At 43.6% G+C, this 15,000-nt stretch overlaps 1 protein-coding gene across 1 annotated transcript in view; it reads left to right on the top strand.

The window, feature by feature from the left end:
* oca2 (oculocutaneous albinism II) overlaps window positions 1-15,000 on the top strand; it is a 207,960-nt gene that overhangs the window by 21,472 nt on the left and 171,488 nt on the right. The window contains exons 4-9 of the mRNA XM_042322671.1: window positions 4,974-5,150; window positions 8,454-8,511; window positions 8,738-8,810; window positions 10,568-10,725; window positions 11,167-11,249; window positions 14,731-14,884. Coding sequence (XP_042178605.1) covers window positions 4,974-5,150; window positions 8,454-8,511; window positions 8,738-8,810; window positions 10,568-10,725; window positions 11,167-11,249; window positions 14,731-14,884 — 703 coding nt within the window. The remainder of the gene's footprint in view (window positions 1-4,973; window positions 5,151-8,453; window positions 8,512-8,737; window positions 8,811-10,567; window positions 10,726-11,166; window positions 11,250-14,730; window positions 14,885-15,000) is intronic.

The raw sequence follows: 15,000 nt of genomic DNA, 5'->3' as shown, positions 1-15,000 counted from the left end.
CCCCAGAACACAGGGACCTCCATCATTCTGCAGCATTGAAGGTCCCCCAGAACACAGGGACCTCCATCATTCTGCAGCATTGAAGGTTCCCCAGAACACAGGGACCTCCATCATTCTGCAGCATTGAAGGTTCCCCAGAACACAGGGACCTCCATCATTCTTTGAAATTATTATTATTTAAAAAAATGTCAGCCCTTTTTTCTCCCCAAGAGAAAAGGTAAGTTAGGTTTGTTTTTTTCTTTGTGGTATCCAATTGGTAGTTACAGTTTTGTCTCATCGCTGAAACTCCCATACAGACTCGGGAGAGGTGAAGGTTGAGAGCCGTGCGTTCTCCGAAACACAACCCAACCCAGCCCAGCCCAGCCCAGCCGCACTGCCCATCCAACCTGGTAGCCAGCCGCACCAATGTGTCGGAGGAAACACCGTACACCTGGCTACCGTGTCAGCGTGCACTGCGCCCGACCTGCCACCTGTCGCTAGTGCGCGATGAGACAAGGATATCCCTGCCGGTCAAACCCTCCCTAACCCGGACGACGCTGGGCCAATTGTGCGCCGCCCCATGAGCCTCCCGGTCGTGGCCGGCTGCGACAGAGCCTTGGCTCGAACCCAGGCCTCCATAATTCTTAAATGGAAGAAGTTTGGAACCACCAAGACTCTTCCTAGAGCTGGCTGCCCGGCCAAACTGAGCAATCTGGGGAGAAGGGTCTTGGTCAGGGAGGTGACCAAGAACCTGATGGTCACTCTGACAGAGCTCCAGATGGGAGAACCTTCCAGTAGGACAACCATCTCTGCAGCACTCCACCAATCAGGCCTTTATGGTAGAGTGGCCAGATGGAAGCCACTCCTCAGTAAAAAGCACATGACCACCCTCTTGGAGTTTGCCAAAAGGCACCTAAAGTACTCTGACCATGAGAAACAAGATTCTCTGGTCTGATGAAACTTAACTATTTGGCCTGAATGCCAAGCATCACGACTGGAGGAAACCTGCCACCATCCCTACGGTGAAGCATGGTGGTGTTAGCATCCTGCTGTGAGGATGTTTTTCAGAGGCAGGGACTTGGAGACGAGTCAGGGTCAAGGGAAAGATGAATGGAGCAAAGTACAGAGAGCAAACCTGGTCCAGACCGCTCAGGACCTCAGACTGGAGGGAAAGGTTCTTCTTCAAACATGACAACAACCCTAAGCATACAGCCAAGAAAACACAGGAGTCTCTGAATGTCCTTGAATGGCCCAGCCCAGATTTAAATAGCTGTGCAGTGATGCTTCCCATCCAACCTGACAGAGCTTGAGAGGATCTGCAGAGAAGAATGGGGGAAAGTCCCGAAATTCAAGTGTGCCAAGCTTGTAGCGTCATTCCCAAGAATTCTCTAGGCTGTAATCGCTGCCAAAGGTGCTTCAACAAAGTACTGAGTACTGTGTGTAAATTGATGAGGGGAAAAAACTATTTAATCCATTTTAGAATAAGGCTGTAATGTAACAAAATGTGGAAAAGGTCAAGGGGTTTGAATACTTTTTCTACACTACAGTGCTGAACGTGCTGAAGGAGTGAAAAAGCTCCCAGGAACATGATAAATAACAGTGGTTGTCTCCATGGTATTAAGTCCCTCTCATTGTGTCCATACACGTTTCGTTATCAGCTGCAACAGCCCGTCAAATCTAAAAATTAGACATCAAAATGTCAAATAAATAAAATAATGAACCTTTATTTTGACAGGTTTCTTTTACAGATGAGCCCTGTAGATGCATCAATACACATCAATATACACATCAACCTAAACTACACACATCACTATATACATCATTATACACATCAACCTAAACTACACACATCACTATACACATCATTATACACATCAACCTAAACTACACACATCACTATATACATCATTATACACATCAACCTAAACTACACACATCATTATACACATCAACCTAAACTACACACATCACTATATACATCATTATACACATCAACCTAAACTATACACATCATTATACACATCAACCTAAACTACACACATCACTATATACATCATTATACACAATTACCTAAACTACACACATCACTATACACATCATTATACACAATTACCTAAACTACACACATCACTATACACATCATTATACACAATTACCTAAACTACACACATCATTATACACATCAATCTAAACTACACACATCACTATATACATCATTATACACATCAACCTAAACTACACACATCACTATATACATCATTATACACATCAACCTAAACTACACACATCATTATACACATCAATCTAAACTACACACATCATTATACACATCATTATATACATCATTATATACATCAATCTAAACTATACACATCACTATATACATCATTATACACATCAATCTAAACTACACACATCATTATACACATCATTATAAACTGGGTGAAATGAATGTTGATTGACTAACAGCTGTGGTATTTCAGACCATATACCATGGGTAAAACAAAATGCTATACACATCACCATACACATCACTATACACATCACTATACACATCACTATACACATCACTATACACATCACTATACACATCACTATACACTATTACACATCACTATACACATCACTATACACATCACTATACACATCACTATACACTATTACACATCACTATACAGATCACTATACACATCACTATACACATCACCATACACATCACCATACACTATTACACATCACTATACACATCACTATACACATCACTATACACATCACCATACACATCACTATACACATCACTATACACTATTACACATCACTATACACATCACTATACACATCACTATACACATCACTATACACATCACTATACACATCACTATACACTATTACACATCACCATACACATCACCATACACTATTACACATCACCATACACATCACTATACACATCACTATACACACCACTATACACATCACTATACACATCACTATACACATCACTATACACTATTACACATCACTATACACATCACTATACACATCACTATACACATCACTATACACTATTACACATCACTATACACATCACTATACACATCACTATACACATCACTATACACATCACCATACACATCACTATACACATCACTATACACTATTACACATCTCTATACACATCACCATACACATCACTATACACATCACTATACACTATTACACATCTCTATACACATCACCATACACATCACTATACACATCACTATACACTATTACACATCACTATACACATCACTATACACATCACTATACACATCACTATACAGATCACCATACACTATTACACATCACTATACAGATCACTATACACATCACTATACACTATTACACATCACTATACATATCACCATACACATCACTATACCCATCACTATACACATCACTATACACATCACTATACAGATCACCATACACTATTACACATCACTATACAGATCACTATACACATCACTATACACTATTACACATCACTATACACATCACTATACACATCACTATACAGATCACCATACACTATTACACATCACTATACACATCACTATACACATCACTATACACTATTACACATCACTATACACATCACTATACACATCACTATACACTATTACACATCACTATACAGATCACTATACACATCACTATACACATCACCATACACATCACCATACACTATTACACATCACTATACACATCACTATACACATCACTATACACATCACCATACACATCACTATACACATCACTATACACTATTACACATCACTATACACATCACTATACACATCACTATACACATCACTATACACTATTACACATCTCTATACACATCACCATACACATCACTATACACATCACTATACACTATTACACATCTCTATACACATCACCATACACATCACTATACACATCACTATACACTATTACACATCACTATACACATCACTATACACATCACTATACACATCACTATACAGATCACCATACACTATTACACATCACTATACAGATCACTATACACATCACTATACACTATTACACATCACTATACATATCACCATACACATCACTATACACTATTACACATCACTATACATATCACCATACACATCACTATACACATCACTATACACATCACTATACACATCGCCATACACTATTACACATCACTATACACATCGCTATACACTATTACACATCACTATACAGATCACTATACACATCACTATACACATCACCATGCACATCACTATACACATCACTATACACTATTACACATCACTATACAGATCACTATACACATCACTATACACTATTACACATCACTATACACTATTACACATCACTATACAGATCACTATACACATCACTATACACATCACCATACACATCACTATACACATCACTATACACTATTACACATCACTATACAGATCACTATACACATCACTATACACTATTACACATCACTATACACTATTACACATCACTATACAGATCACCATACACTATTACACATCACTATACAAATCACTATACACATCACTATACACATCACCATACACATCACTATACACATCACTATACACTATTACACATCACTATACAGATCACTATACACATCACTATACACTATTACGCATCAATATACACATCACTATACACATCACTATACAGATCACTATACACATCACCATACACTATTACACATCACTATACACTATTGCACATCACTATACACTATTACACATCACTATACACATCACCATACACTATTACACATCAATATACACATCACTATACAGATCACGATACAGATCACCATACAATATTACACATCACCATACACTATTACTGAGTGCATGCCCAGTGATTTCTGTTGTTGCCTATGCTATTTCCAGTATTTATTATTGAATTAATTCATATTATGTTTCCAGTATAACGTACATGACCCTGTATGAGGGGGAGGAGACGTGGGATAACAACAGTTTGGAGCTGGATAGGAGGTGTCGTCTGGGGAGTGAGGTCACCAGCCTGTCCCTGTCACGATCCTCCTCCACAGATAAAGACCCTCTGGACGTACACCTAAACTTCAAACTGTCCAACAGCATGAGGTAAAGCTCTCTGTCTCTGTTGCTGTCTCTGTCTCTCTGTCAGTTCAATTCAATTCAAATAGTCTTAAATTGGCAAGATTTTTAAAAATCATTTGCAAAGAAAGTGATAAAAACAATCACAAATTAACAGTAAACATTAAACACACAAAAGTTTCAAACGAGAAAGCCGTTGAAATGATAAATTATTAACTAAGTACAAAAACCAACACAGAAACGAGTGTATCGGTCTGAACCTGTACAGACTGTCAGTCTAGACACCTAACTAAATAAAATATAAAATAGTCTATAAATGAAGAGAAAATAGCTTACAGACTAATTCAGATACAGTACTTACACCTTACAGAAGTTGCCGTCTCCACTAGGGCCCTCTAGGCAGCTGTCTCCTCTAGGGGCCTCTCAACAGCTAGCTCCTCTAGGGCCCTCTCAGCAGCTGGCTCCTCTAGGGCCCTCTCAGCAGCAGGCTCCTCTAGGGCCCTCTCGTTAGCTGGCTCCACTAGGCCCTCTAGGCAGCAGGCTCTACTAGGGCCCTCTAGGCAGCTGGATATCAGAGGGTGGTAACTTACCAGCATTACAACCAGGAATACGACTTTCCTGATTCGGATCCTCAGCAATTGAACTGATTTCAGAGGCTGACCCAAATCACTGCCGACGTAGGAGAGGTACTCTGGATAATAAAGTTGACTAGCTCAGGGCAAGGATTTCCTTCCAGAGAGTCATCGGGGATTGTAACATACTCTGTTTCACAGAAACACGTCTCTCTCGGGATATACTGTCTGAGTCCGTACAGCCAGTTGGTTTCTCAGTTCATCGCGCAGACAGGAATAAATATCTCTCCGGGAAGAAGAAGGGTAGGGTTGTAGGGTTCACGATTAACTACTCATGGTGTGTTTGTGACAACATACAGAAACTCAAGTCCTTTTGTTCACCAGACATAGAATACCTCACAATCAAATGCCGACCGTATTACCTCCCAAGAAAATTATCTTTGGTGAAAGTCACAGCCGTGTATATTCCACCTCAAGCCGATACCACAACGGCCCTCAAAAAACTTCACTGGACTTTATGCAAACTGGAAACCATATATCCCGAAGCCACAATTATTGTAGCTGGGGATTTTAACAAAGCAAATTTGAGAAAAACGCTACCAAAGTTCTATCAACACTTTGACTGTGGTACTCGCGCTGTTAAAACACTCAACCACTGCTACTACAATTTCCGGGAAGCCTACAAGACCCTCATCCGCCCCGCCCTTCGGCAAATCTGATCACGACTAGATTTTGCTCCTCCCTTCCTATAGGCAGAAACTCAAACAGGAAGTACCCATGCTAAGGACTATTCAATGCTGGTCTGACCAATCGGAATCCACGCTTCAAGATTGTTTTGATCACGCAGACTAGGATATGTTCCAGGTAGCCTCCAAGAATAACATTGACGAATACACTGATACAGGGACTGAGTTTATCAGGAAGTGTATAGCAGATGTTGTACCCACTGTGACTATTAAAACCTTCCCAAACCAGAAACTGTGGATAGATGGCAGCATTCGTGCAAAACTGAAAGCGCGAACCACTGCATTTAACCACGGCAAGGTGACTGGGAATATGGTTGAATACAGTGTTGTTATTCCCTCCGTAAGGCAATCAAACAGGCTAAACGACAGTACAGAGACAAGGTAGAGTCCCAATTTAACGACTCCGTCACGAGACTTATATTGCACAGTCTACAGACAATCACGTCGTGGACACCGACGTCTTGCTTCCGGACAAGCTAAACACCTTCTTCGCCCGCTTTGAGGATAACACAGTGCCACCGACGCGGCCGCTACCACGGATTTTGGGCTCTCCTTCTCAGTGGCCGACGTAAGACATTTAAACGTGCTAACCCTCACAAGGCTGCCGGCCCAGACGGCATCCCTAGCCGTGTCCTCAGAGCATGCGCAGACCAGCTGACTGGAGTGTTTACAGACATATTAAATCTCTCCCTATCCCAGTCTGCTGTCCCCACATGCTTCAAGATGTCCACCATTGTTCCTGTACCCAAGAAGGCAAAGGTAACTGAACTAAATGACTATTGCCCCGTAGCACTCACTTCTGTCATCATGAAGTGCTTTGAGAGGCTAGTCAGGGATCATATCACCTCTGACACCCTTGATCCACTTCAATTTGCTAACTGCCCTAAGAGGTCCACGGATGATGGAATCGCCATCACACTGCACACTGCCCTAACTCATCCGGACAAGAAGAATACCTATGTAAAAATGCTGTTCATCGACTACAGCTCAGCATTCAACACTAGAGTACCCTCCAAACTCATCATAAAGCTTGAGTCCCTGGGTCTTGAACCCGCCCTGTGCATCTGGGTCCTGGACTTCCTGACAGGCTTCCCCGAGGTGGTGAAGGTAGGAAACAACATCTCCACTCTGTTGATCCTCAACACTGGGGCCCCACAAGGGTGTGTGCTCAGCCCCCTCCTGTACTCCCTGTTCACCCATGACTGCGTGGCCATGCACGCCTCCAACTCAATCACCAAGTTTGCAGACGACACTACAGTGGTAGGCTTGATTACTAACAATGGCGAGACGGCCTACAGGGAGGAGGTGAGGGCCCTCGGAGTGTGGTGTCAGGAAAGTAACCTTTCACTCAACGTCAACAAAACAAAGGATATGATCGTGGACTTCAGGAAACAGCAGAGGGAACAGCCCCCTATCCACATTGACAGGACAGCAGTGGAGAGGGTAGTAAGTTAAGTTCCTCGGCGTACACATCACAGACAAACTGAAATGGTCCACCTACACAGACTGTGGTGAAGAAGGTGCAACAACACCTTTTCAACCTCAGGAGGCTGAAGAAATTTGGCTTGTCACCTAAAACCCTTACAAACGTTTACAGATGCACAATTGAGAGCATCCTGTCGGGCTGTATCACCGCCTGGTACGGCAACTGCACCGCCCACAACCGCAGGGCTCTCAGAGGGTGGTGCACTGTATTCACATTCCTTTGACTTTGATGCCTCATGGTTGAGAAATGCTCTGTTCCAGTAGATTGTCTCTCGCTCTCACTGTCTCACTGTCTCTCTGTCTGTCTCTCTCTGTCACGGTCTCTCTGTCTGTCTCTCTCTGTCACTGTCTCACTGTCTCTCTGTCTCTGTCTCTGTCTCACTGTCTGTCTCTTTCCTTCTCTCTCTCTGCCTATTTCTGTCCCTCCATGTTCAGAGCCTGTACTACATTATGCTCAGCACCTGGGTTTCAAAAAGGCTCCATCACCCAGTACACTACATCTAATATTGGGTTCATTTTCTTTACAGATCTTGCATCTCCATCTTTAAAATCGCCTGTATCTTCACCTTTGTCGTCCTCATGTCTGTAAGTGGATTGTCTTGTGACAGATGACCCAGTCATATTGATTATAATGTGTCTATCAGTTCATCCTAATGTCTAGAGAAAGTAACAGCTTCAAAATGCTAAGAGTCTGTATGTGTGTGTGTGTGTGTGTGTGTGTGTGTGTGTGTGTGTGTGTGTGTGTGTGTGTGTGTGTGTGTGTGTGTGTGTGTGTGTGTGTGTGTGTGTGTGTGTGTGTGTGTTTCTCCAGTTGTTCTTCAGTATGTATCCAGACAGAGACAACCCGTGGAGGATGCTGGCTGTCTCCCCTACAGAGAGCTTCTGTATCCTTCTACTGCATCAGTCCCATACAACACAGTACTGTAGCTATAGTACTGTTGAGTCTATTGCATCAGTCCCATACAACACAGTACTGTAGCTATAGTACTGTTGAGTCTACTACATACAACTTGTAGAGGCCCTGACTGGCTGGACACTGACCTATACTCTAGTGTAGAGGTCATGATTGGCTGGACACTGTGACCTATACTGTAGTGCAGAGGTCCTGATTGGCTGGACACTGTGACCTATACTGTAGTGTAGAGGTCCTGACTGGCTGGACACTGCGACCTATACTGTAGTGTAGAGGTCCTGATTGGCTGGACACTGTGACCTGTACTGTAGTGTAGAGGTCATGATTGGCTGGACACCTTGACCTATACTGTAGTGTAGAGGTCATGACTGACTGGACACTGACCTATACTGTAGTGCAGAGGCCCTGATTGGCTGGACACTGACCTATACTGTAGTGTAGAGGTCCTGATTGGCTGGACACTGTGACCTATACTGTAGTGCAGAGGTCCTGATTGGCTGGACACTGACCTATACTGTAGTGTAGAGGTCCTGATTGGCTGGACACTGTGACCTATACTGTAGTGCAGAGGTCCTGATTGGCTGGACACTGTGACCTATACTGTAGTGTAGAGGTCCTGATTGGCTGGACACTGTGACCTATACTGTAGTGTAGAGGTCCTGATTGGCTGGACACTGACCTATACTGTAGTGTAGAGGTCCTGATTGGCTGGACACTGACCTATACTGTAGTGTAGAGGTCCTGATTGGCTGGACACTGTGACCTGTACTGTAGTGTAGAGGTCCTGATTGGCTGGACACTGTGACCTGTACTGTAGTGTAGAGGTCCTGATTGGCTGGACACTGTGACCTATACTGTAGTGTAGAGGTCATGACTGGCTGGACACTGTGACCTATACTGTAGTGTAGAGGTCCTGATTGGCTGGACACTGTGACCTGTACTGTAGTGTAGAGGTCCTGACTGGCTGGACACTGTGACCTATACTGTCGTGTAGAGGTCCTGATTGGCTGGACACTGTGACCTATACTGTAGTGCAGAGGTCCTGATTGGCTGGACACTGACCTGTACTGTAGCCATTAGTGATGGGGACCATGAAGTGGTGCTCAGGTAGAATGATGTAGGGACCAGTGCAGTAGAATAACTTAGTAGAAGGCTCTGATGGGGACCATGAAGTGATGGTCAGGTAGAATGATGTAGGGACCAGTGCAGTAGAATATCTTAGTAGAAGGCTCTGATGGGGACCATGAAGTGATGGTCAGGTAGAATGATGTAGGGACCAGTGCAGTAGAATATCTTAGTAGAAGGCTCTGATGGGGACCATGAAGTGATGGTCAGGTAGAATGATGTAGGGACCAGTGCAGTAGAATATCTTATTGGAGGGCTCTGATGGGGACCATGAAGTGATGGTCAGGTAGAATGATGTAGGGACCAGTGCAGTAGAATATCTTAGTAGAAGGCTCTGATGGGGACCATGAAATATTCAGTATAAATTGGGTGAACTACGCCTTTAAAAGGAGACGGCAGAAACACTTTAAATCACAAAGATTCACAGCTATTCAACTAAACCAGGTGTTCACATCAAGCTTTAAAAGGACAAAAAGATGACATCATGTTCTACTAATCTGTTGATATGTCAGGTTTCCCCTTCTGAAAGAGTTCCAGGTTAAATAAAGATTGGATAAAAAACAAAATCCTAGTCATTTCCCTTGACCGCCTGCTGTCCAATAGCTTTGAACCTGACGGATTTCCGTGACAACGCTTTGCTGAAGCTGCAGGTGGGCGGGCCTTTCGTGAGTGGCATGGTGGATCTGACCAATGAGGAGTACATCCTTATTCAGGTGGAGCAGACTGAAGAGGCGGGGCCACGGAGAAGGCGGGTCCAGACGGTAAGAGTCTCCACCCACGTTCCACCTCTGTTTCTGAATGCAGTTTGAAGTCCCAAATGGCACCCTGTTCCCTATATAGTGCACTACTTTAGACCAGAGCCCTATTCCCTATATAGTGCACTACTTTAGACCAGAGCCCTATTCCCTATATAGTGCACTACTATAGACCAGAGCCCTATTCCCTATATAGTGCACTACTTTAGATCAGAGCCCTATTCCCTTAATAGTGCACTACTTTAGACCAGAGCCCTATTCCCTATATAGTGGTACTACTTTAGACCAGAGCCCTATTCCCTATATAGTGCACTACTTTAGACCAGAGCCCTATGGGTCAAAAGTAGTGCACTTCAATGGGAATAGGTTGCTATTTGGGATCTAGCCTGTGTTTTACAGCGGTACCAATCTGATTGTAAAACCATCTGTGTTTCTCCTTTTCAACAGGTGATCTATAACTGGACCATACCTCTGCATTCTGAACGGAGTGACCAGGTTATAACAACTAAAACATTTGAGATGTTGAGCAGGTATGTCCCCAAATCATTCCTGTACTGTACTTGATCGGCTATGAAAAGCCAACTGACATTTACTCCTGAGGTGCTGACTTGCTGCACCCTCGACAACTACTGTGATAATTATTATCTGACCCTGCTGGTCATTTATGAACATTTGAACATCTTGGCCATGTTCTGTTATAATCTCCACCCGGCACAGCCAGAAGAGGAGTGGCCACCCCTCATATCCTGGTTCCTCTCTAGGTTTCTTCCTAGGTTCTGGCCTTTCTAGGGAGTTTTTCCTAGCCACCGTGCTTCTACACCTGCATTGCTTGCTGTTTGGGGTTTTAGGCTGGGTTTCTGTACAGCACTTTGAGATATCAGCTGATGTACGAAGGGCTTTATAAATACATTTGATTTTATTTGCACTATTCCTGATGTTGCTCTCTACCAGTTAACATGACATTTCCTGCATGTCCAGTACTGTTATAGTACCATTGGCTTGTTCTCAGTAGTTGTTTCTGATTGTCCTGTATGGGTACAGTAGTTCAGTCTGATTGTCCTGTATGGGTACAGTAGTTCAGTCTGATTGTCCTGTATGGGACAATAGTTCAGTCTGATTGTCCTGTATGGGTACAGTAGTTCAGTCTGATTGTCCTGTATGGGACAATAGTTCAGTCTGATTGTCCTGTATGGGTACGGTAGTTCAGTCTGATGGTCTTGTATGGGTACAATAGTTCAGTCTGATTGTCCTGTATGGGTACAGTAGTTCAGTCTGATTGTCCTGTATGGGTACAGTAGTTCAGTCTGATGGTCCTGTATGGGTACAGTAGTTCAGTCTGATGGTCCTGTATGGGTACAGTAGTTCAGTCTGATGGTCCTGTATGGGTACAGTAGTTCTGTCCCCTTACACTTGCGGGGGTCGTAGAGCGTCTCCCCTTTCCATAGTGGGGTCATATTAGTTCAAACATTTTGGACCCTACAGACAGAACCTGGCCCATCATTGCTATGACTTCTGACGAGTCCCGGTTCAGGACCCTACAGACAGAACCTGGCCCATCATCGCTGACTTCTGACGAGTCCCGGTTCAGGACCCTACAGACAGAACCTGGCCCATCATCGCTATGACTTCTGACGAGTCCCGGTTCAGGACCCTACAGACAGAACCTGGCCCATCATCGCTGACTTCTGACGAGTCCCGGTTCAGGACCCTACAGACAGAACCTGGCCCATCATCGCTATGACTTCTGACGAGTCCCGGTTCAGGACCCTACAGACAGAACTTGGCCCATCATCGCTATGACTTCTGACGAGTCCCGGTTCAGGACCCTACAGACAGAACTTGGCCCATCATCGCTATGACTTCTGACGAGTCCCGGTTCAGGACCCTACAGACAGAACTTGGCCCATCATCGCTATGACTTCTGACGAGTCCCGGTTCAGGACCCTACAGACAGAACTTGGCCCATCATCGCTATGACTTCTGACAAGTCCCGGTTCAGGACCCTACAGACAGAACTTGGCCCATCATCGCTGACTTCTGACGAGTCCCGGTTCAGGACCCTACAGACAGAACGTGGCCCATCATCGCTATGACTTCTGACGAGTCCCGGTTCAGGACCCTACAGACAGAACCTGGCCCATCATCGCTATGACTTCTGACGAGTCCCGGTTCAGGACCCTACAGACAGAACTTGGCCCATCATCGCTGACTTCTGACGAGTCCCGGTTCAGGACCCTACAGACAGAACTTGGCCCATCATCGCTGACTTCTGACGAGTCCCGGTTCAGGACCCTACAGACAGAACCTGGCCCATCATCGCTGACTTCTGATGAGTCCCGGTTCAGGACCCTACAGACAGAACCTGGCCCATCAGCTCAGCCACCTCCCACCGCAGGTGTGGAAGGCTGACGGAACCTGGCCCATCAGCTCAGCCACCTCCCACCACAGGTGTGGAAGGCTGACAGAGGGGGATGTGGTGGATTGAGACTCAGCGCATCTTAAACTGACGTATTTTGATGGGGATCTTTTTGATCATATTATTTATATTGATTAAGGATTCATATTGATCACATGTAGAATTCAAATAGATGTACTTTTACATGATTTTATAAGACATTTGACATGTCCCTCTCTGCAGACGTGGGAAGGTTTTAGCCCACTTAACCACCATATTTTTGAAAATGTTCACTATCATTGTTAAGCCCTAGTCATTTCTTTTGCTATGACACAATAATTACTGAAGATTATTATTATTTAATGTGATTTAGTGAATAATTTACAGTTCCGTCATAAAGTATTCACACTACATTACTTTTCCCACATTCTGATGTGTTAAAATGGGTTCATTTGAGATTTTGTGTCACCCCCATAATTTCAATTTGGAATCATGTTTGTAGAATTTTTCAACAAATGAATTAAAAAGGAAGGCTTAAATGTTTTGAGTCAATACGTTTTCAAGCCCTTTGTTATGGCAAGCCTAAATAAGTTTAGGAGTAAAAATGTGCTTAACAAGTCACATAATAAGTTGCATGGAATCACTCTGTGTGCGATAATAGTGTTTAACATGATTTTTGAATGACAACCTCATCTCTGTACCCCCACACATACAATTATCTGTAAGATCCCTCAGTCGTGTAGTGAATTTTAAACACAGATTCAATTACAAAGACCAGGGTGGTTTTCCAATGCCTTGCAAAGGGGGGCACCTATTGGTAGATGGTCAAAAAAAAAAAAGCAGACGGAATATCCCTTTGATCATGGTGAAATGTTTAATTACATGTTGGATGGTGTATCAATACACCCAGTCACTACAAAGATACAGGTGTACTTCCTAACTCAGTTGCCGGAGAGGAAGGAAACCGCTCAGGGATTTCACCATGAGGCCAATGGTGACTTTAAAACAGTTACAGAGTTTAATGGCTGTGATTGGAGAAAACTGAGGATGGATCAACAACATTGTAGTTACTCCACAATACTAAACTAATTGAGAGTGAAAAGGAAGCCTGTACAGAATAAAAATATTCCAAAACCTGCATCCTGTTTGCAACAAGGCACTAAGGTAAAACATGTGGCAAAGAAATTATCTTTATGTCCTGAATTCAAAGTGTTATGTTTGGGGCATATCCAACACATCACTGAGTACCACTCTACATATTTTCAAACGTGGTGGTGGCTGCATCATGTTATGGGTATGCTTGTCATCAGCAAAAACTAGGGAGTTTTTAGGAACAGAATAGTACAGGAAAATTCCTAGAGGATAACCGGGTTGTCTGCTTTCCAACAGACATTGGGAGACAAATTCACATTTCAGTAGGACAATAACTTAAAACACAAGGCCAAATATATACTGGAGTTGCCTACCAAGACGACATTTACATTTTCTAAGTGGCCTAGTTACAGTTTTTACTTAATCGGCTTGAAAATCTATGGCAAGACTTGAAAATGTCCGTCTAGCAATGATCAGCAACCAACAATGGCATTGTCTCCATGACTCCCTGTCTGTCTCCATAGTGACCCCATCATCATTACGGTGCAGGCGTTCGTCCAGGACAACTCCATGGTCCCTCTCTCCATGACCCACCAGTCGCTCTACGTCACCAGGGAAAGGCAGGTGGTCATTGCTGCAGTCATCCTGGGGGGAGTTTACGTCCTCATCATCTTCGAGGTAAAGAGAGAGAAAGAGAGCGAGTGAGTGAGTGAGAGAGAAATAGAGAGAGAGAGAGAGAGACAGAGACAGAGAGAGAGAGACACAGAGGGAGAGAGAGAGAGACTGGCACAGCC

Source organism: Oncorhynchus tshawytscha, linkage group LG05, assembly GCF_018296145.1.
Source record: "Oncorhynchus tshawytscha isolate Ot180627B linkage group LG05, Otsh_v2.0, whole genome shotgun sequence".
NCBI lineage: Eukaryota > Metazoa > Chordata > Actinopteri > Salmoniformes > Salmonidae > Oncorhynchus > Oncorhynchus tshawytscha.
Note: the sequence above shows the minus strand (reverse complement) of the source record. Positions and strands in the feature narration are given on the sequence as shown.